At 35.5% G+C, this 24,216-nt stretch overlaps 1 protein-coding gene across 1 annotated transcript in view; it reads left to right on the top strand.

The window, feature by feature from the left end:
• LOC306862695 (lipoxygenase homology domain-containing protein 1-like) overlaps positions 1–24,216 on the top strand; it is a gene marked incomplete at both ends in the record, with an annotated part of 30,130 nt that overhangs the window by 1,647 nt on the left and 4,267 nt on the right. The window contains 36 exons of the mRNA XM_079405614.1: positions 1,391–1,505; positions 3,759–3,839; positions 3,929–4,113; positions 4,929–5,027; positions 5,408–5,559; positions 5,662–5,785; positions 5,875–6,125; positions 6,213–6,348; positions 7,545–7,705; positions 7,932–8,018; positions 8,837–8,972; positions 9,334–9,488; positions 10,135–10,295; positions 10,587–10,663; positions 10,792–10,988; positions 11,897–12,089; positions 12,277–12,437; positions 12,551–12,727; positions 12,952–13,093; positions 13,683–13,834; positions 13,904–14,037; positions 15,271–15,422; positions 15,498–15,602; positions 15,681–15,809; positions 16,609–16,773; positions 16,942–17,123; positions 18,038–18,154; positions 19,781–19,943; positions 20,130–20,281; positions 20,907–21,116; positions 21,235–21,361; positions 22,058–22,263; positions 22,373–22,558; positions 23,017–23,144; positions 23,737–23,854; positions 23,931–24,108. Coding sequence (XP_079261740.1) covers positions 1,391–1,505; positions 3,759–3,839; positions 3,929–4,113; positions 4,929–5,027; positions 5,408–5,559; positions 5,662–5,785; positions 5,875–6,125; positions 6,213–6,348; positions 7,545–7,705; positions 7,932–8,018; positions 8,837–8,972; positions 9,334–9,488; positions 10,135–10,295; positions 10,587–10,663; positions 10,792–10,988; positions 11,897–12,089; positions 12,277–12,437; positions 12,551–12,727; positions 12,952–13,093; positions 13,683–13,834; positions 13,904–14,037; positions 15,271–15,422; positions 15,498–15,602; positions 15,681–15,809; positions 16,609–16,773; positions 16,942–17,123; positions 18,038–18,154; positions 19,781–19,943; positions 20,130–20,281; positions 20,907–21,116; positions 21,235–21,361; positions 22,058–22,263; positions 22,373–22,558; positions 23,017–23,144; positions 23,737–23,854; positions 23,931–24,108 — 5,394 coding nt within the window. The remainder of the gene's footprint in view (positions 1–1,390; positions 1,506–3,758; positions 3,840–3,928; positions 4,114–4,928; positions 5,028–5,407; positions 5,560–5,661; positions 5,786–5,874; positions 6,126–6,212; positions 6,349–7,544; positions 7,706–7,931; positions 8,019–8,836; positions 8,973–9,333; positions 9,489–10,134; positions 10,296–10,586; positions 10,664–10,791; positions 10,989–11,896; positions 12,090–12,276; positions 12,438–12,550; positions 12,728–12,951; positions 13,094–13,682; positions 13,835–13,903; positions 14,038–15,270; positions 15,423–15,497; positions 15,603–15,680; positions 15,810–16,608; positions 16,774–16,941; positions 17,124–18,037; positions 18,155–19,780; positions 19,944–20,129; positions 20,282–20,906; positions 21,117–21,234; positions 21,362–22,057; positions 22,264–22,372; positions 22,559–23,016; positions 23,145–23,736; positions 23,855–23,930; positions 24,109–24,216) is intronic.

Genomic DNA, 24,216 nt, shown 5'->3' with positions numbered 1-24,216 from the left:
GATTTCACTTTGGCAGGCGGCTCTAGAGGTCTCTAATTGGCACAGCAGAGGTGTGTCTGGATTGACTGATTATTACGGTGTCCTGGCAGCAGGGTATCATGAGATAATGGTGGCAGGCACTGGGCCAATCGTGGATTTGAATCAGACGGGCACCTCTCTATGGCCTGAAACATTATACTCTAATCGGCCTTTTCATGGGACCATCAAAACCTCATTCAGCAAGATGGACGTCATGCTGTCAGGTTCAGTCAGGCGTAGCACGTCAGGTTGAGGTTATCGCTTAGCACTGATCCAGGGGTACCTTACCCTGGCTGAATCAAAAGCTGATAAATTTTTATATATATATATATATATATATATATATATATATATATATATATATATATTTTATGTATTTACTTATTAATTAGTGCTGGGCAACCATTAATAGCTATATTTTGAATAATTATATATATAGCGCATCAAAATTACTGACAGAAAAAGTCCTAATGATTACACTGTTTATATTACATTATATGAACAGATTTAATGCACAGTAATTAGGCTATAAAAACAATTGTTGGTTTATTTCGCATCGGATATAAATGAAAGTTTTTTTTGTTTTGTTTTTCATATCATATGTTGATATTCAGTGTCCGCTTATGAATGATTTAATTAGTTTGTTCAGTGAAAGATTCAATGGGTAATGATTCAACTTATAGGTTGATTTTTTTTTGATCGATTCATTAAGTGAACCGGTTCATAAGAGTCATTTGTTAATGAATCGAAGTACACAAGTCATGCTGTATGTTTTGAGAAGAGCTGGGAGGACATTGTAATAGAAACATTTGTTTGAATAACCTATAAAATACATTAAGAACTCTACTAATTTTTTAAAGAACTACATAGCAACTTTGTACAGGGTTATTTTCTGAAATAAGAGCACAAGGACATCACAACAGTTGACCTGTATTGATTGGTTACTCTCAAATGAGATCCAGTCTCTGAATCCCATTTCAGGGGTTTAACAGAAACTTAACATGTTCCAAATGAACCCTGTTTGAACGTTACTTCTAGACACGCTGCTCCTCAGGTTCAGACATGCATTTGGTTGTCTCAGAGTCTTGCAGTGGTTCAGAGAAAGGTAGAGGTCACATGATGAGCATCAGGGCCATGTCGTACTCTCACTCCATTAACATGGCTAAGTTACAGAGATATTGCTTACAGCGATTAAGCTTATACAAACGTGGGTGAGCTTAGAATAGCAGGTTGTTGGGTTACACGGGATATACCTGATCACTCTGCATTTGAGACTACATCTCTTCTAATGTTATGCAAATGAAAACAAGATGCTTTCTTTTGCGGAGAGTTAGGTATAATTGGTTTACCGAATGTTCTCGTTTCTCCTCAGTGTACGAGGTGGTGACCGTCACAGGTGATGTTAAAGGCGCTGGGACTGATGCTAATGTGTTCGTCACTTTGTTTGGAGAGTTTGGAGTGACTCCCAAAGTTCACCTGGCCAGCAAGTAAGTTATGCTTCAATCCTGCGTCTCTACATGACAGTGTTAATCTAGAGAGTTTCCAGATGCACATTGACTGCAAATTATTCTTTGTCATTAATAGTGTTAGTATGTTCTAGTGCTGTCAAACGATTAATCGCGATTAATTGCATCCAAAATAAAAGTTTTTGTTTACATAATAGATGAGTGTGTACTGTGTATATTTATTATGTATATATAAATGCACACATGCACGTATATATTTAAGAAAATGTGTCATGTTTATATATTAAATATATTTATATATAATATAAATTACATGAATATAAATATATACATGTAAATATTTTCAAAATATATACTGTATGTGTGTATATATATATATATATATATATATATATATATACATAATAAATATACACAGTACACACATATATTCTTTTATTTTGGATGCGATTAATCGTTTGACAGCACTAGTATTTTCATTATTTACAAATGCAGCTTTATAAAATTGGTTTAATGCATATCAAGATATGTTTACTAACTACTTCACATTGTTTTTTGTTCTCAACTCTTTCAAGTGTGAGCTGAATTTTCTAGTGTTTTTGAGGTAAAACTTTAAAGGAACAGTTCGCTCAATAAAAAAATCCCACGCTGATTTCAGTATAGTGCAGAAAAACTGTGAATTTCTGTGGATTTTGACAGGACAGTACATATATGCCATGTTAATTCTATAATTCTGTATTCTTCTCTAATCTACAGCACAGAAAAGAGGTATAACTTTTAACATGGCCACCTCATCTGCTCGTGTGTGGCCGTGCATTGCTTTTTGCGCACAATGCTGTACGAGAGAACATCCTGTGTGCTTTGTCCATGTCATTCACACCATTACATCTTTGGGAAATAGATATTGTTTTCTTAGTAGGGCTATAGGATTATTCATGAAATGAATTATTCATGACATGAATTTTAATCGCGCTTGGCTCATCCATTACACACAATACCATGGTGAAGCACAGGATATGCTCTCCTCTGTACAGCATCACCACGGACATTCATCTAAAGTTGAAGAGATTCATGTGACTTTCTCATTGAACCAATGAGAGAGTACAGTCATATGACATCACTTCCTTTTGTGGTCTTTCGAGAAAACATGAGACGTTCTGATCACCGCAAACAGGTAGGCTACTCCTAAAAATCTTCACACATACATAATGTCCCATGTATGCGTGTTGATTTTTTACGAGTACAAAGAGAGACCCTCAAAACTCTCCCTACAGTAATCAATCATCCTGATCAGTGCTGGAGCAAATGATTCAGAAATTAATTACTAATGGGAGAGTTTTGACTTGCTCAGATGAACGTCCAAATGGTTAATGTTGCATAATGACTCATAAAACATTACAAATGCAGTAAAAAGGTCAGAAATTGAAATCAGATGTAGCTTCAGAAAAGTTTAGAAGAAAATTGCATGAACAATTCATAAGCAAGACTCCAGTAGACTAATAACTCATTTGGAAGCTTAGTTTGTATGTCTCCAAATGAATGATTTTACAACCTATTTGAGAAATATTCTATATTTTTGGGTAGTTGGGTGCATCCCACGAAACTTGTCAAGAACATGTCTGGGTTAAATTTCACCTCATTGAAGTTCTCAGAAGTGGAAGATTGCATTTTTAAGATTTTTTTTTTGCATTGTGACATAATTTTCATGACATGTTTTCATGGGATTCATCCAGCCAGAGAAAGACTTATTAGGTAGATCTGTTCAGTAACTCCTCCTCAGAGAGTTTCAGCAGAATAGAACAGAAATGATTTTGGACTTTAATTCTGTCCGACAGTCAGAATGCAACATTTTGGAATCGAGATGATATTTAACAGAATCTCTGAATCTGTCTAAATGTCATCATTTCCAAAGTTTGCTGGTGCGGTTTCAGTGTGCTGATCTCAGGTGAGATGTGTGTGGGTTGGTTTCTCCGCATCGGTAAGTCGGTGTGTATGTGTGTGAGTAATTTGGCAATGTGAGTGGGATGTGTAATTCATACTGGGTGATTTTTAATTCATGCATTTCGCATTTTGATTAGAGAGATGCTTTTACCGAAGCCAACGCAAGAGACCGTAGAGCGATATATGGGTCGTTGACAATGACAGATGGTTCTTTCTCATAAACACACACTCCTGCATTGTCATTTTCAGATGGTCGGTGCATTAGAAAGTCTGAGTGTCACAGTAAATCGTTTAGTTTGAGTCTATTCACAGATTTATCTCTATTAATTTCAGGAGCAGAACAGCTTTTGAAAAGAACAAGACTGACGTCTTTCGGATCAAAACGCACAATGTTGGGCCAATAAAGAAAGTTAGGTACATATTCGTCTGTGTATAACTACCTTAAAGGCAAGTCTTAAATGTTACAGTAATATATGTCTTGTGATGTACTTCCTGTAATGCAGAATCGAGCATGATAACACGGGCATGAGTGCCAGTTGGTTCCTGGACCGGGTTATCGTGGCTGACATGAACAGGCCACACCTCCGATTCTTTTATGCCTGCAACAATTGGCTGAGCAGAGACGAGGGGGACGGACTTACTGTCCGATATCTGTTGGGTAGCTTGAACCCCATGGACATTCCAAAACGTATGCTTGCAAAATAGAGAGCAAATAAACAAATCACATTACTATTTTATTTTATTTTATCACCTGAAAAAGTGACAAATCTAGTCAAACTTTTCATTGGCTAGAGCAATTTTTGATTTTGTTTTGGTTAGATACATTTCTTGCAAGTATAAAACATGATATTAGGTTAAACTGTTATTTTATTGCCAAGAATCTGTTCAAACTTTGATTGCCTAGACACATTTTTTAAAATTATTAAACATTGTGCATTTAGTCATACACACATTAACACAACACATGTGCATTGCATGACACACTGTAACTTTCCCATAGAGATCTGTAGCATAAGAAAAGAGCCTCAAACAAGATACTACAACTCTCAAATAAAAACACTAATAATAAAAACTACATGTAACCTACAGATATACTTCACGTCTTATTCCATATAACCCATAGATAACATCAGATTAGGTCATGTGATCATGTTCATAGATGATGCATGCATACAAGCATCACCAGACTCAGGTTGCATACAAAGGATTAGGAGAAATTTAGTGGTAGAGTAGAGTTTCAGATGGGGATCACAATATCACCAGTCCAACATTCCCAGATACCACGGACAATATAACATTACATCCCACAGATAGGAGAAAGACTAGATAGAAGCTGTTTCTGAGAAAGAGCTCACTGTTGGTTTTAATGACAGTTAATGCCATGGTGTAATGATAGTTAATGGTCTAAAATACATGGTGCATGCAAAATAAATAAGTAAAATAAAACAGATAACAGTTTTTTTCTTATAAATGTGTTAATGTGTGTCTGCTCATATATTGCAGAGAACAAGTACATAGCCAGTGTCTTCACAATGGATGCTAAAGGCAGTGGGACCGACGCTGATGTCTACCTCAATATTTTCGGAGAGTTTGGGGATACAGGTCAGTAAAACCTGTTGATGTTTCTGTGTGTGTGTGTTATTTTATGTTTTAAAAAATACACAAAGGTCAAACTTTTAATTGCCTAGAATATTTTAAATTATTATTAGACATATTTTTACAATTATAAAACATGCTTTTATGTTAAACTGAGATTTTTATTTTATTTTATCACCTGAAAATTGTACCATGACTCTAGTTGCAGTTCTCGTCAAGAACATTTTATTTTTTAATTAGACATACAGTATTTCTTACAATTCCAATACTCATTTATTTATTTATATATTTATTTTTAATTCAATTTCTTACAATTTTCAGTACTAAATACAGTCAGTGTTTCTATGTTTATGTGTTAGTTTTTTGTCTTGATGTGATGTTTGCAGGAGAACGGAAGCTGGCCAGCGATGGAAAGGACAATTTTGAGCGCGGTAATGAAGATAAATTTACCATCGAAGCACCAAATCTTGGCAGACTTCGAAAAATCACCATCGGACACAACAACAGGGGGTCGTCTGCTGGCTGGGCATGTGATAAAGTACACAAACGCACTTTTCATCTAAAATCTTCAAAAAGAATATCTTTGTCTCTGTCCTATGTGATTAATATGATGTTGTTGCGTTATGGTGATGTGTTTTAGGTTGTAATAGATGACATGGGGAATAAGGAGGTTTATGAGTTTCCTGTCAATGCCTGGTTTGACATCTCAGAAGGGGACGGCAAAATACAAAGAGATGTGCTTGCCGGAGCCACTCAGCCAATGGGTAAGAGCAAACGTGCGTGTTTGTTTGTTAGAAAAAGTTCATTTGTATAAAACTTACCTGGATTTGTTTGTTTGTGTATGTGCGTGTAGCAATCGTGTATAACGTACAGGTAATGACGGGTGATATTCGTGGAGCCGGCACTAACTCTAAGATCCACTTCGTCATGCACGGTTGTAAGGGTATAAAGAACAGCGGTAAGTTGTTCCTGGAGGGCGGCACGTTTGAGCGCGCTCAGATCGACATCTTTAACGTCGAGCTGCTGGAACTGCTCAGCCCGCTCAGCAGAGTCACGATCGGACACGACAACGCTGGGATTAGCTGCGGCTGGTATTGCGAAAAGGTGTGTGTCGGGCTATAAGGTGTTTTGAAGCTTTCATTACTTATTCATACATACACCGTGTGATCTGTTTCTCTCTTTGTCTCACAGGTGACGGTATACTGCCCGTTCACAGGTTTAGAGCAGGTATTTCCCTGCGGCAGGTGGTTGGATGAAGATGAGGGTGATGGACTGGTGGAGCGAGAACTGTATGAGATGGTCTCACTCAGACAGAAAAAGCAAAAGAGTGAGCAAATGATCAAACCCTTGCCCTGTCGAAGCAATCAGGGGGTAATGTTCACTAAACATGCTGTTTTGCAGCGTAAAGACCTGCATCTTAGCATTCCCTAACCACCTACAATTCAGTGTAACCTGACACTAATTGTGCTGAAATAGTGCTGGGTTGTATTTAAAGGGATAGTTCACCCAAAAATGAAAATTCTGTCATTAATTACTCACCCTCATGTCGTCCCCGTAAAACCTCCGTTCATCTTCGGAACACAAATTAAGATATTTCTGATGAAATCCGAGAGCTCTCTGCATAGACAGCAACACAACTGAAATGTTCCCAGGTCCAGAAACGCAGCAAGGACATCCGTAAAACAGTCCATGTGACATCAATGGCTCAACTTCTATTGAAAGCGCGTGCATGCATCATGGTACTCTTTTAAATGGCAGAATATCTTAATTTGTGTTCCGAAGATGAATGGAGGTCTTACAGGTTTGGAATGACATGAGGGGGAGTAATTAATGACAGAATTTTCATTTTGGGTTGAACTAAGCCTTTAAGCTAAATTGAAAGGTTATTATCGTTCTTTTAGTTGATGCAAAAATAGTAAAATCGGTAGTAAAACAAAAATATTTTCATTAAAAAAAATCAATGATAAATAATGTTCATAAAAAATTAAATCAATAATAAAATAAAATTATTTTATAAAAGGGGTTAACATTAATACTTAAAAAAATATATTCATAAAAGCAATAAAATCAACAAAATAAAGGTATGTTCATAAAAGCTAATAAAATCAACAATAAAATATATTGAAATGAAAATAACATCAATGATAGAATATGATTATAGTCATAAAAATAATAAAATCAGTGATAAAATAAAATACTATTCATAAAAATTACATCAATTATAAAATTATAAGAAATAAAAAAAAAAAAAAAAAAAAAATCAATTATATTAATAAAATAATAACATAAATTATAGTTACATTAGTAAAAATAATAACATCAATATTCACGTAGTTATATTCATAAAAAAATTATAAAATCAGTATTAAAATAAAATTATATTCATAGAAATAATGAGATCAATGATACATTTATCTTAATAAAAATAATAACATCAATACTAAAATTCTATTCGCAAAAAAAGATTTACACCATCAAGACACACAAATTAATCTTTTCCGCGTCTTTGTGTGTGTTTCCCAGAATTCCCCTGGTCTCTGTGGATCTGGACGTCTGAGATGAAAGGCGCTGGCACAGATGCACAGGTGTTCCTGCAGGTGTACGGGGAGACAGGCAAGAGCGACGAGATGAAACTCGAGAGTAAATCGGACAGTTTCGAACAGGGACAGTGCGACAAGTTCATTGTATGTCTGTGTGTGTTTTTATCTTTGTGTCTCATTATAAAAATATACAGTGGTCCCAAAATATATTTGTATAACTAAGTGTCAATTTATCTATGTCAATATAGTAGATAAGAATATATCAGTTGATAAGTTTGATGTTTTATTTCTAACACGGTGTCCAGAACTTAAAAATATTGAATCTTATCAAAATAAGTTTTTGTATTTGACATTTTTGCTGTCGCTCTAGATTGAGATGCCTGATATCGGAAAGATACGCAAGCTGAGAATCTGGCACGAAAAGAGGAATCCTTTCTCTGGCTGGCATCTTGGCAGGGTGAGAGACCTGCAGTACAGACTAGTGCACTATTACACAGAAACAATTTGTCCATTTCACACTCTAATCATGATGTAAGCAAGCAGGCATCACGTTTACTCAGCTACTTGCTCTGGTACGATTTAAGATGATTTGTGTACTTTACTGCTAAAAGTAAATGTATAAGTGTTTGACATGTGAGTCTGAAATCAAACATTTCTCATCAAAGTCCAAATGTGACCCTGGACCACAAAACCAGTCTTAAGTGACAATTTTTCGACATTTTCGTCACCCGAAAGCTGAATAAATAAGCTTTTCATTGATGTATGGTTTGTTAGGATCAGACAATCTTTGGCCGAGATGCAACTATTTGAAAATCTAGAATCTGAGGGTGCAAAAAAATCAAAATATTGAGAAAATCACTTTTAAAGTTGTCCAAATGAAGTTCTTAGCAACGCATATTACTAATCAGAAGTTTTTATATATTTACGGTAAGAAATGTACAAAATATCTTCATGGAACATGATCTTTACTTAATATCCTAATGATTTTTGGCATAAAAGAAAAATTGATCATTTTGCCCCATACAATGTATTTTTAGCTATTGCTACAAATATACCCCAGCAACTTAAGACTGGTTTTGTGCTCCAGGGTCACATATGATCTATGCTAGACACATTCATTTTATTGTAGCTTTATATTCTTTCTAAATGTTGTTTCTATTTGTATTTCTTCTAATCAGTTGTAGGAGAAACAATTGAGACAAAGTTGATATTGGATTCTGTTGTGTCTTGAGCTCTGTGCCATAACATTTTTTTCTGGATTTTGTCTGTATGAAGGTGACATTGATGAAGACCCTAACTAGGGAGAAATACTCATTTGTTTGTAACCGTTGGTTGGACATCAATGAAGATGACAACGAGATCATTAGAGAACTGCCAGCTACAGGAAAACTTGTGCCAGAACCTTTACCACGTGAGAAAATCTACAAAACACAACTTAAGTGTCACAAAATAAAAAAAAATAAAAAACTTCTAAATGTATATACTAGCACTTTAAAGATCCCAGAATCCAAAACACGGATCTGAAAAACCAATGAAGAAGCATCACAGACTTTTTTTTAAAACATAACTTAAGAACCCATGAACAACGTTTCATAATAACAGTAATGTGCTTTGCTGAACAAAGAACCCCTGAAGAACCTTTATGTGCTTTGAACTACGATATCAGTCATGCATTATATTAGTAGTTGACAGCAAGAAAAAAACTATTTTACAAACAAAGACAAAGATTTGTTTGATATTACTATTTATGTTTTTTTATTTCTGTTTAATAGTTATTAAGTATCGTGTGACGATTTGCACGGGAAACATCAGCGGAAGTGGAACAGATGCCAGTGTTTATTTAAACATCATTGGGGACTTGGGAGACACTGGAGAGCGTCTGATGTTCATGAGCAAAAACAACGCCAACAAGTTTGAGAAAGGAAACGTGAGTAATGGCATTTGACATGCTGGCATGAAACGTGCATATAATATTCAGAAGCATAGCTGTTTTCAACATTGATAATAATAAGAAATGCTTCTTGAGCAGCAAATCAGCATGTTAGAATGATTTCTGACTTATCTCAGGTATAAATTATATTTTAAAATAGAAAACAGTTAATAATATTTCACATTATTTCTGTTTTTACTGTATTTTTTAACATTTAAAGGCAGCCTTAATTGAATTTATATGTAAATAAATAGCCTCATTATATCAGAGATGACAATCGAATGGCACTTGATGAATGAAACATGCTAAATAATTGTCATTAGACAACAATCTACAACTGTTTGAAATATTCATTGCTGAATAATGTGCACTGTTTAGATAATATTGCATGCTACAATGCTGTCACATGACCTCATTAAAGTCAGTGTGAAATGTCCAGCTTTCAACTTTAAATGTCATGTTATTTTCCCCATTTCTAAAATGTCTTAACTTTTGTTAATCTGATTAAATAATGAGTTGCTGGAGAGATTATATCCGGTTCATTTTGAAAATGAAATCTAAAGATAAACACATTGCATTGTGGGATGCATAATATATGTGCATAGTATACTGCAGAAGTAGTATGTGTTTACTCTTTTCTCAGCATGATGAGTTCCTGGTAGAGGCCGTCACACTGGGACAGACCAAGAGGGTTCGGATTGGTCATGACGGACGAGGCGGAGGATGTGGTTGGTTCCTGGATAAGGTGATGGTCAGAGAGGAAGGGCAACCTGAGGCATCATCCATCGAGTTCCCATGCTACAGGCAAGGCAATCTAACAAACATTAGCTTATGTGTTAAAGCACATTTCAAACTCACTTGTCAGTGTATGTATGTACATATATGTGCGTGTGTCTGGCTGGGTAAAGAACATGGGAGAGTGGTGTTTAAGTCAATTATGTAGTTGAGAAAACTGACTCTGGTTTCTAATGGACACTAATGAGTGCCGAGGAAACCCTACCTACATCAACGAGAGAGCTCAGCTACACACACACCTATAACACACACACTCATCCTGCACATTCTCCTACTGTATCTCTCTCTGTCTCATCTCAGGTGGCTGGATCGTAATGAAGATGACGGACAGATTGTGAGAGAGTTAGTCCCTACCGATGATGGCCAACTTTTGTTCAGTGAGTGAACACGCATACAAACATTATCACATACAAAAAAGTCAAATGTATGCAACAATGAAACAAAAAGCACTTTGGATCTCTGTGTACAAGAAGATAAGGTTTTGACTTGTGTGTTTTTGTTCCAGCTGTTGGTTATCATATTGCGATAAAGACGGGCAGTATTAATGGTGCCAGTTCAGATTCTAAGGTGTTCGTAAAACTGTACGGAGAGAAAGGCGACACCAACAAGATGCTGCTGGTCGTGTCCGATAACGACCTGGGGAATTATTTTGAGACGGGACAGACTGACATCTTCACCATAGAGACCTTTGACATTGGCAAGGTATGCTACCTGTTCATGTTCAGCACATTCACCCAGTCTAAAGTTAAAATTCTATTCTATTCTATTCTATTCTATTCTATTCTATTCTATTCTATTCTATTCTATTCATCTTCTTCAAATTGGTTCTGTTTACATTTGTTCTACTTTGTTCTGTTGTTCAAATTGACTCTATTCTGTTGAACTAATTCTATTCTGTTGTATTCTGTTCTATTCTTTCTAATGTATATATGTGTTCTATTGTTTTCTGTAGTTTACATATGGTCTATTGGATTCTATTCTGTTATTCAAATGAACTCTATTCTGTTAAACCCATTCTATTCTGTTCTGTTCTGTTTTATTCTATTCTTTATAATAAAAAAGTTTTAAAATTTGTTCTATTTTGTACTGTTGGTAGATTTGTTCTATTGTGTTCTGTTGTTTACAGTTGTATGTTCTATTCCGTTGTTCATATTATTTTGTTAAACTCATCATGTGTTGTTCTGTTTGATTCTATTCTGTTCTTTCTAATGTTTAAATTTGTTCTATGTTTAGTTCAAACTATTCTATTCTATTCTATTCTATTCTATTCTATTCTATTCTATTCTATTCTATTCTATTCTTCCTAATGATCAATTTTGTCTATTGTGTTCTGTTGTTCAAATTAACTCTATTCTGATAAATCCATTCTGTTCTGTTCTATTCTATTTTATCAGGATAGGTACATACTAGTAATGGCAAATGTCACAAGAAATTCTGTCAAATGATGTGGATGCTCACATTATAAAATATAATGAGTAAAATACATACTGTAAACATTATTCATACATTTGTACTTAACATTTATACTCACATTCATCTCAAATAAAACAAATGTGCCGAATGTGCGTATTTACTGTTACCCCCCTCCGCTCTCTGGGAGGGTGCTGTAGATAAACAGGTTGCTGATTGGCCACACTAACGAGGGCCTGCGAGCCGGTTGGTTCCTGGACAGCGTTCAGATCTGGGTGCCGGTGCACGGGCTGCAGTACATGTTCCCCAGTCACCGCTGGCTCTGTAAGGATGAGGCTGATGGGAAGGTGGAGGTGGAAATCTATCCAAGTGAGACGCTGGAAATAGAGAAATGTATGTATTTCACAATTACGCATTTGACAAATGCAGTTCTTGCATTCCCTGGTAATCATACCCATGATGTTAGTGTTCTAGTCACTCAATATATGCTCTCAAAATTTGACTGTTATTAGTGAACTTCATGTTGAAATCCAGCTACTGTGAACTAAAAATGATCAATTGTTGTTTTTTCAATCGACAGTGATCAATTATGAAGTTACCGTGGTGACAGGAGACGTGTGGGCAGGAGGGACAAATGCGAACGTCTTCCTGCAGATTTACGGTGAGGAGGGAAAAACCGAACTAATACAGCTGAAGAGCCGATCCAACAACTTTGAGAGAGGAACCACTGAGATCTTTAGGGTGAGTTAATGGAGTTGTATATGAAAATCCTACTCTATATTTTAAAAGCTGTGATGTTTCTGGAATCTGGTTGTTTGTTTCTGAAGAGATGCATTTTCATTGGTTGATTTAAGATCGAGTGCTTAGATGTGGGACGGGTCTATAAGATCCGAATTGGCCATGACGGCTCGGGAATAGGGGCTGGATGGTTCCTGGAGAAAGTGGACGTTAAACGGCTGGTCATGGCAATGGTGAAACCAGAGAAGAAAGAAGAGGACAAGAAAGACAAAAAGAAGAAAAAGAAGAAAAAGGTCACATAGGAGCTAAGTTTGACCGTTAGGTCTTTGCTTTTGAAACAAAAAGTGTATTTTTTTTCATTTAAACCTTAATTTAGAATTTATTTGGTCTAGTCCAGCAATTAAATGTTCAATACTAAGAGTGGCCAAATTGAACATTTTCAGAATGAGCAATTGAAAAAGTAATATTGATTGATCACAATTTAAATATTTATTTTTACACCCATCTAATCATCTAGGAGGAAGAAGAGGAATCCCCAGGTGAATTGAAGGAGGTTGTTCGAACTTTCAGTTTCCCATGTGGCCGGTGGCTCGCTCGTGATGAAGAGGATGGAGAGATTCTCGTGGAGCTGTGTGCTGAGGATTATGAAGATCTGGAGGGTATAGAGAGAGATTCAATCCTTCACAACCAAAAAGTATATATAAAAAACAATGAATTTTAAATAAATACTTTTTTAGGAAAATTAATAGTTTATTTAAAATTTATATTTATTTATTAATAATTAATAAATTCACATATATATTAATTTATTTATAAAATATACTTTTTAAGAAATTTATTAATACATATGTATTGGTAAAAATTATGTGTATGAAAAATTATATGTGTATATTTTAAATTAATATTTGTAATATAATTCATACATTTATTCATTTAAAAAAAAATTGTTTATACATTTTTATAAATACATTTTGAATTTTTTTTAATTAATTTAAAATACTGTAAATATTTTATTTCATTAATGATTTAATTTAAGATAAAAAATGTAGTGTAACAAAAAGTTTATAAATTGTGTTTGCGCTCATTTGCTTTCAAATAAATTTGTTTGCTATTTTATTATCTAATAGAATGAGATTCAGACATGTGTCTGAAGTGTAAAAATATCTTGTGTCACGGTAGCAGTGCACCACCTGATACCTTCAACAGAAGTGAATTTTGAGAAGACACTTGTGTGTTCATGTATTTTAGAGAACTCGTACGAGGTTCATGTGTTCACTGGGGATATGCTGGGTGCTGGAACCGATGCAAGTGTTTACATCAACATCTATGGAGAAATGGGCGACACGGGCGAGAGAAAACTGCGCAAATCAAACCACCTTAACAAGTTTGAACGCGGACAGGTGAGTGGAAGGAAACACCCACACATTCACACTGTATAGAGCATGTGCCTGACTGCGGATCATTTTCAGGAGGACATGTTCACGATCACTGGGATAGATCTGGGGTCCTTGAAGAAACTGAGGATTCGTCATGACAACAAGCAGGCGAATGCTGCGTGGTATCTGGACCGCATCGAGATCTTTGATTCGAAAGATGAAACCATGTGAGCGTCACGCACGTAATGTACTTCTCATTTAAGTACCACCTTTGTTTCCCTTAACATTTCTCAGGAGAAATAAAAATAGATGCAAATGCGTAAATTGTTTATTGTACAGTAAGAGTTGAGAGCTATACAATTAATATGTGACCCTGGAGCACAAAACCAGTCTTAAGTCGCTGGGGTATATTTGTAGCAATAGCCAAAAATACATTGTATCGATTTTTTTTTATGCCAAAAATCATTAGGATATTAAGTAAATAACATGTTCCATGAAGATATTTTGTCAATTTCTTACCGTAAATATATCAGAACTTAATTTTTGATTAGTAATATGCATTGCTAAGAACTTCATTTGGACAACTTTGAACCCTCAGATTCCAGATTTTCAAATAGTTGTATCTCGGCCAAATATTGTCCCATCCTAGCAAATCATACATCAATGGAAAGCATATTTATTCAGCTTATATATGATGTATAAATCTCAATTTCGAAAAATTAAGACTGGTTTTGTGGTCCAGGGTCACATATGGTTTGTAGTTCAGATATTTAAAGGCTTAGTTCACCCAAAAATGAAAATTAGCCTGTGTTTTACTCACCCTCGAGGCATCCTAGGTGTACATGACTTTCTTCTTTCAGATGAATCCAATCGGAGTTATATTAAAAATTGTCCTGGCTAATTTTCATTTTTGGGTGAACTAACCCTTTAATATTGGGAATGCTAGATAAGAGTTCATATTGGGATCTCTGACTTTTGATTGCAGAAATTACTTAAATATTCATTTTAAATAAACAAATTATTCATAATTAAATAAATTAATTTATTTATAAATTAATGAATAATTAATTCATAAATAAATTATTAATGAGATTTTATTAATTTATTTTTTTTATATATTTAATCATTCATTTTTTTGATTTTTTTCAATTTGTTTATTTTAGTAATGTATTATGTGTTTTGTCGTTATTATAATTTTTTCCCCTAAATATTTTAGCTTTTAGCTTATTAAGTTTTAATTGCAGAAATATATAAATATATATTTTTACATGTTCTTTTATTACAGTTAATATTTATTCTATTTCAAGTATTGAAAATGTTTTTTCGATGGTTTCAGTTTTTAGTTTCTGAGATGAACTTGCCCAATTTAATCTAATCACTGGCTAAAGAGAAACAACTGACATATTAAAGGGATTTCTCTTTTCTACGGACTGTGCTGACCATGTGTGTGTGTTGTTCAGGTATTTTTTCCCCTGTCAGCGCTGGTTGGCGGTTGATGAAGATGATGGGCAGCTGGGCCGTGAGTTAGTGCCCGTAGACGAGGCTTTCATGAAGAGAGATGAAGATGAAGAAGAGGAGTCATCACCTGCTCAACTCGGACTAGAGCAAAAAGGTTTTGAATGTTACACAAGTGTTCTGCTTTACCCTAATGGCATTTGCTCATTGCATTGATTATGTCTGTGTGTAGCCATGTCAACCACATTCACAATGAGAGTCAAAACAGGGGAGAAAAAGAACGCCGGGACAGATGCAAACGTTTGTGCTATACTGTACGGAACCAAAGATGACACTGGTAACTATGAAAACAACTCAGACTGTACTGTTAGTACTATTAGCCCATCTGCTACTGAAAAGTGTGTTTGTGTGTCAGGTATCATTAATCTAAAGGCGTCTAAGAACTATAGGAACAAGTTTGAGTTGGGACTGATTGACGAGTTCACCATAGAGGCAGTGGACATCGGAAAACTCAAGAGAATCCGCATCGGACACGACAACGCAGGTACACACATTCACATCAGATATCACTCTGTGATGTTTAAAATATTTATGCAAATATGTTCAATCTGCATTCTGTAGATGCAGTTGAGGACTGGTTGAGTTCAAATCTGTGCATTGATGATTGACGTGTGTGCTCATTTGTGTGTTTACACTGTAACGAATCGCTGTTCTTTTTACAGCAAAAAACAAAAGTAATGTACATCCATTCCTATTAATGATATTGTGTTGTCAAAAAGAGTGATGTTATTTACAGATAGTATAAAGACATGAGCTATAAGCTGTGTTTGTACTCTAAAACATAATCGTAATTCTACTTATTTTTGGTTATTTTCTTATTTTTTATTTCGAAAATACTTAATTGGTGACGTGAAAGTGAAAATAATTTATTATGCAAAAACACTACTGTTCATTTGGGGTCACTACATTAATGTTTTTACTGTATTTTTGATCAAATAAATGCAGTCTGATGACTTCTCTCAAAAACATGACAGAAACTGTTGACTTGTATTATAAAACATGTTCTACTGCAAGTGCAAAAATGTTTAATTAAATTAAGTAATGTGCATGCATAACGGAAATGAAGGTTTATTTATATCCATATGAATCTGTATCTTGTCTGTCTTTTTTGCATTAAATTGTCACTTAATTTGTGATAATTTAATTTCACTGCCTTTCTGAATCCAGCATTGGTGGAAATCCTACAGACAATTACTTACAGTGTACATGTGTGTATGTGGTTGTTGCATGTGTCTCTATGTGTGTATGTGTGTGTTTGGGGGGGGTTTGTCCTGTTTTCTCAGGTCCGTCTCCAGGCTGGTTTCTGGACTGGGTAGAGATCGATGCTCCGTCTCTAGGTCAGCTGCTGCGCTTTCCATGTGGCCGCTGGCTGGATAAAGGAAAAGACGATGGTGCCATTATCAGAGACCTGTACCCTAATGAACTGCAGACAGTACTATACACACCCTGTATGATACATGTTTATGTAACTAATTATAATGATTACAGACTAATACTAAACCTTATTTACTTCATGTGTCATAAATACAGACAGATGAAAATTTGTGCCGTAACATTCATAGACAGACCTACGAAGGCTGTTCATGATTCATGTGATTTCCTCTTTTGTGTTGCAGTTGTTCCCTATGAGATTAAAATCTTCACCAGTGATATATTTGCTGCGGGAACAGACGCAGATGTCTTCATCATTCTGTACGGGCAGAACGGAACGTGTACGTCTCAGAAGTCTCTCTGTGTCAACAAGAGAGAGAGGAGGATGTACTTTGAACGAGGGGCGGAGGACATGTTCATCGTAGAGGTAAATGAGCAGATTGTTTCTGTGCTGCTCAACATAAATATAAAACTAGGGTTGAAAAATAATGCTATTTGTCCTGCTTTATGTGCTGAGGAAGTTTTGTTGCTGGACCAACAACAAACCAGTACAACTGGCATAAACCAGCTAGTGTTATTTAAGTATCACTGAGAAACCTTTATAGTTTTTATAAAAAATTTTGAATCAGTTTTTAACGTTCTGTTTTCACTTTAGTTTTAGTTCAAGTTTTAGTGATTTTGTTGTGTGTTTTTGTCATTGTTAGTAAAGTGAAAGTGACGCGACATATGACCAAGTATGGTGACCCATACACGGAATTCATGCTCTGCATTTAACCCATCCATAGTGCACACACACAGCAGTGAACACACACACACACACACACACCGTGAACACACACCCAGAGCAGTGGGCAGCCATTTATGCTGCGGCGCCCGGGGAGCAGTTGGGGGTTCGGTGCCTTGCTCAAGGGCACCTCAGTCGTGGTATTGAGGGTGGAGAGAGCACTGTACATTCACTCCCCCCACCTACAATCCCTGCCGGCCCGAGACTCGAACCCGCAACCTTTGGATTACGAGTCCGACTCTCTAACCATTAGGCCACGACTTCCCACCAAGGGTACATCAAGTGAAACTAAACTAAAATGAGAAATGTTGCCTTGGTAACTAGTTAAACTAAAGTTTTATTTCATTTAATGTTTATTTTATTTCAAGTAACATTTTTTAATGATTCTAATTTTTGTTTCAGTTTTATTTTTTGTTAACTAAAATAACCCTGAAACCAACCTGAACTAACAGAAATTCATCTGGGTCTTAGTTTCATCTTAACTTTTCTATTAATAATTTTAATGCAAGGCTTACACTGACAGCAGTGATGTTGATGTTGATTCTGGACTTCTGCAGTTGGAGGATATTGGCGATATCATTGAGAAAATCCGTATCGGTCACGATAATCGAGGGGTGAATCCTGGCTGGCATTTAGACCGTGTGGAAATTCGCCGACTTCTCCGGAAAGGGAAGGTATTGAGCTTTATCTTTACAGAACTTTACTGAACTTTAGCTCTGTTAGAAAGAGATCAACTGCTTATGTACAAATCCGCATGTACTGTACAGTTAAACATGACAGACTTCTTGAAATGCAGTTGGGTTTGTCTAATCTCAGCCCACAGCATTTTTTAGAAAACCCTCAAGTGATCCAGAAATACATATCCTGCCAATTTCAGCCCCCTAAATGTCACTTAAAACAGCAAACTGTGGCTGATTCTTTCACATGTTGGTCAGACGTGCCTTTCCTGCGTTAGTGGGCGTTTTTGGCCAGACTAAGCTATGCTTTGGACCAGGTATATTGGTCTTAATTCTGGCAACGTGAAGCTTGGTTCAGTCTAGAATGCTCCTGTCTGGCTGGAAACTTCTTTTCCTCTCCGCTGTCTGTCGTACACCCATTTCATTGACCCACATCTGCTCTGTGTTGCTGTTTGTATAATTAGTTCCAGTGACTAATCTTCTTTGACCTGTCGCTCCACTCCAGCGCTATCTGTGTACAGTAGAGGAGTGAAACACTGCCTCAGCACATCACACCAACGTGAAACTCTGGTATCAACATTCACGTTCACCGTTTACCAGCAGAAACGGTTTATTTACTGTACCCTTTTTTATACAAATGAATACTTTAATTCAGCACGGATGCATTAAACTGATCAAAAGTGACAGTAAAGACATTTAAAATGGTGCAGAATACTTCTATTTCAAATAAACGCTATTTTGAAATTTCAGTTCATTAATGAATCTTGAAAAAAATATATATCATGGTTTCCACAAAAATATGAAGCAGCAAAACTGTTTTCAGCTTTGCTAATAATAAGAAATATTTCTTGAGCAGCAAATCAGCATATTAGAATGATTTCTGAAGGATCATGTGACTCTTGAAAATCAAGCTTTGCATCACAGGAATAAATAACATTTTAAAATATTTTACAATAGAAATAGGAATGATATTTCACAATTTTCACTGTATTTTTTGTATGCAAATAATTATAAATGCAGCCATGCTGAGCATAAGAGACTTCTTTCAAATAAATCTGACCGGCCTCATACTTACAAGGATTTTGATATTTGATTATTTTATGAATTGGCTGATTATTAGATGATTATTTTACTTAAATGTAAAACTACTTATGTATAAATGTATACTACTTACTTATGTGATACTCTCCAAAATGGCGCTATAGGGTGATGCGGAGGAGTCAAATTGTTGAATAAAGTCGTTATTTTTGTTTTCTTTGTGCACAAAAAGTATTTTCGTAGATTCATAAAACTTACGGTTGAACCCCTGATATCACATGGATTATTTTAATGATCATTTCTGAGCCTTGATCGTGTTAGGATCTTTGCTGTTTATGGAGAGTCAGAGAGCTCTCGAAATTCATCAAAATATCTTAATTTGTGTTCCGAAGATGAATGAAAGTCTTATGGTTTTGGAATGACATGAGTGTGAGTAATTAATGACAGAATTTTCATTTTTGGGTGAACAATCCCTTTAACCTTTGAATGAACACTTCATGGTGTTATTAATCAAATTTCCTTTAATAAAATGTAAAGGACTAATATTCAACATGTCAAGACTCAAAAATGTGTGTTTTTATGCAGGGCTCTGAGACTGCAATATTCCCGTGTGAGGGATGGTTGGCTCGCTCGGAGGAGGATGGCGAGACGATTCGAGAGCTGGTGCCGTCTGACATCATCGTGGAGAAACTATCACGAGACGGAACTCTCAAAGTAATCGAGACAGAGGTGGACGACGCGCTGGAGAGTAAGTGTGTGGACTGATTTTCATTTACAGTTACCTATATGTACTATATTTATGCATTCGGCAGACTCCTAGTTTTATACAAAATGACCGCATTCAAACTACATTTTTTGATTCCTTGGTGTTGCAAATTCAATGCACTACTGTTTGAGCTACAGGAAGACTATTGCATATATGTGTGTGTTGCAGTACACACATATACAGTGACGGTGACCACAGGGGATGTGTATGGAGCGGGAACCGATGCCAACGTGTTCATCACTCTTTACGGAGACATGGGCGACACTGGAGAACGCAAACTCAGCAAGTCTGAGAACAGCAACAAGTTTGAGAGAGGATCGGTGAGACACACAAATACACATCTTTATGAGGACATCATCCTAATGCTTCTTAATTTTGGATTGATTTTAGGTGAAAGTTGAACCTATATGAAGCTATTGTGGCTTGTCAGGCTTTACTATCCTGTGTCTTCAGACATTTTGACACCATTAAAACAAAGACATAATTTAAAACTACCATTCAGAGTTTGGGGTCGGTAAGATTTTACAAATGTTTTTGAAAAACGTCTCATCTGCTCACTAAGGCTGCATTTATTTGATCAAAAATACAGTACAAATTATGAGATATTATTACAATATACAGTTTTCTATTTTAATATATATATTAAAATGCAATTAATTTCTGTGATCAAGACTGAATTTTCAGCATCATTACTTCAGTCACATGATCCTTCTGAAATCATTTGAATATGTTGATTTGCTGCTCAAGAAACATTTCTTGTTGTTATCAATGTTGAAAATAGTTGTGCTGCTAATTTTAGTTTTTTTAACACCATAAATGTCTTCACTGATCATCACCTTTTAATGCACCTTTGCTGAATAAAAGTATTACTGACACCAAACATTTCAACAGTAGTGTACCTGCCCTCTGATTGGCTGCTGACAACGATTGCTTCTGATTGGTCAGGTGGACACATTCACCCTGGAGGCCGTGGATCTGGGCCAGGTGTTCAAGATCCGCATTCGCCATGACAACCGCATGCTGAGTGCTGATTGGTACCTGGAACAGGTGGAAGTGGTGGACCAAGATACAGAGGAAGTGTTTCTGTTTTTGTGTGAGCGATGGCTTTCGAGAAAGAAGGAGGACAAACGGATCGACAGGGTGTTCTACGTTAAGGTCTGCCTGCATGTGTGCATGTGTGCACCCGTGCATGCATGCGTTAACAATGTTACAGCATTACAGACTAGTCCAGAGCACATCCAGATGTATATACTGTGTGTATATGTGTGTGTAGGGGTATGAGGGAGAGCGAGAGACTGCCTTCTGTCCAATTAAAAAAGTGACAAATCTGGACAGCAACATGAACAAGAAAAACAAGAAACGACATTCAGAGGAAGAAGAAGAAGACGAGGAAGGATCGTGTATGTATAAGCATATAGAGTCCCACTCCACAACATACCATGAGACCATCAGTTATTCAATTTTGGATTTTTATATTATTTAATATTATATTTTCATTACAAATTATATGCCAACAAACAATTTACAATAAGGTCTCACTTTTTTCACATCTTTTGTGAATATTAGTATTTAGTAAAAAATATTATAGTTCATTGTTCATGTTAGTTTACAGTGCATTAAATAACAGATACAGCTTTTGATTTTAAAAATGTTTTAGTAAATGTTTACATATTACTTCTTAAGCATTTATTAAAGTAAGTTCATTATTAGTTCATGTTATGAAATCTTATTGTAAAGTGTTACCAATTATAAGATCAGTGTTAAAATGTTAGTAATAAATTTGAGAAGTGCAAATTAGATTTTTTTTGGCCTATAAATGCAGACTTTTTTTTTTTTTAACATTTAATTTTTTTTTTTTTTTATTAATTTAGCATGTCATATATTGTAAAAATATTGTAAAACAAAACTAATTAAAAAATGTAATTAAATTTTTTTTTTTTTACATTATTATATGTTGACATGCTAAATGAATAATATATATATATATTTTTTAAATGTACCCACCCTCAATAAGTTTTGGAATGAGTAAACACCACTATTCTCTAGTTGATTTTATATGAGGGAAAAAATTCAATTAAATGTATGTGTGTGTGTAGTGATTCCCTACCACTTCTCGGTGACGACGGGTTGGGATCGGGATGCTGGGACGAGTAGCCGAGTATATGTCATCATCATAGGAAAGAACAACAAGAAGACAGATCGCCTCTGGCTCGAATTGGATGGGAAAAACGGATTCCTGCCTGGATCCTTGGATTACTTCACCTGTTATGGAACTGATGTTGGTGACATCAAGAAAGTGGAAGTGAGAAAAAAAAACACACTCAAAGATTCAGTAGATTGTATTCGTAAACTCAATGTACAGTACAAATAGATACTGCAGACATCAGATTGTTGGTTTGTGTTGTGTGTAGTTGGGTCATGATGGGGCGACTCCAGAGAGCTGCTGGTTAGTGGAGGAGTTGACTGTTGACGTGCCGACTAAAGCAGTGCGCTACGCATTTCCCTGTAAATGCTGGTTGGCTAAAGACAGAGGAGACGGACTCACCGCCCGTTTCTTTGATGTACAGGATGCAGAAATGGTCAACATCGCACAGAAGGTACACCATTTCATTTCCTTCAGCCTTAAAAATATAAAAAGCTCATGTAAGGTGTTTACTTCCCATGTTTATAGCTTTGTTCATTCTTTATTTTATTTAATATTAGTATAGTTTATTACATAATATAGTGTACTATTCAAAAGTTAAGGGTTGGTATGATTTTTTAATGTTTTTGAAAATAACAATAGACCTCTTCAGCTCCCCAAGGCTGTATTTATTTGATCAAAACTACAGTAAAAACTGTAATATTGTGAAAGTTTATTACAATTTAAAAATAACTGTTTTCTATTCGAAAATATTTTAAGACGTAATTTATTCCTGTGATCAAAGCTGAATTTTCAGCATCATTACTCCAGTCTTCAGTATCACATGATCCTTCAGAAATCATTCTAATATGCTGATTTGCTGTTGTATTATACTACAGTAAGTGTACTTCATGAAAGGTATTTTTCTTCTAGGTGATCTATGAGGTAACTGTGATAACAGGAGATGTCCAGCACGCAGGTACAGACACACAGATCTACATGACTGTGTTTGGAGTCTACGGCACGTCAGAGGAAATGCTGCTGCCAAAATTAGAGGACAGGTACATACGCGCGCACACACACACACACACACACACACACAGAGAAACACAAGGATAATGTACAGTCAGCTGGTGATTATTGCAGTATAAATGTAATGTTTTCATGCAGTTTATTTTGCTAAAATATTGATTTTAGTTGAAAAATATAAGAAAAAAAAATAGAATGTAACTATTAGCAAATAGGTTACCTGCAGTGTTCTTTTATTGACAATTATATACTACTATAGATTTTGTTAATATTTTGGATTAAACTTTATTTTTTATATTTTCTGTTTTCACTTTAAATTTAGTTATAGTAATTTTTATTAATTTTTGAAATGTCTAGTTTTATTTTTTTTTATAAATTTTATCTATTTAGTTTTAGTATTTTAGAACAAGTGCTACATCTAAACTTACAGTAAATAGCTGAAATAAAATAAGCATTTTTTTAGTGTATTATTTTATTTCTGTTAATGTTTTATTTCAACTGCATTTTTTATGATTTTAGTTTTAGTTAACTATAACAAACCTGGTTACCTGGGACCACAGTAAATCTTCATAATTATGATTATGCATTGAAACGTGTCTCATTTTTTGTGTTTATTGTGTGTAGGTTTGAACGAGGGCAGAGGGACACATTCAATCTGGAGATTGAGGATATCGCTCCTTTGAGAAAGATGAGAATGCGTATAGATGGTTCTGGAAGCAGACCCGACTGGTTCCTGGACAAGGTTTGTAAGAGAAAGTGACATACATATACTGTAATTTCCCAAGCCTTTAACAATATTAATGCATGTATGTATGTAGATTGAACTGCATAACCTGCAGACGGATGAAGTGGCGTTATTTATGTACGAGGAATGGCTGTCTCGCTCTTACGGGCCCAAGCGAACGCTCATATGCGAGATGCCTGCAGTAATAGATGACGAGGAAATGGTGGAGCTCACCACCTACACAGTTTCTGTGAAGACCAGCGATGTAACTGGTGCGCACTTCTTTGCAGTGTCTACAACTACTTAAGAACAATTCTTCGATTGGTTGTGTTTATGGTCACAGATACAGCAGATTTTAACCTATGATTGGTTGCTTTTTA

This window comes from Barbus barbus (assembly GCF_936440315.1).
Source record: "Barbus barbus genome assembly, chromosome: 43".
NCBI lineage: Eukaryota > Metazoa > Chordata > Actinopteri > Cypriniformes > Cyprinidae > Barbus > Barbus barbus.
The sequence above is the reverse complement of the archived record's forward strand: the minus strand, read 5'-3'. Positions and strand labels throughout refer to the sequence as shown.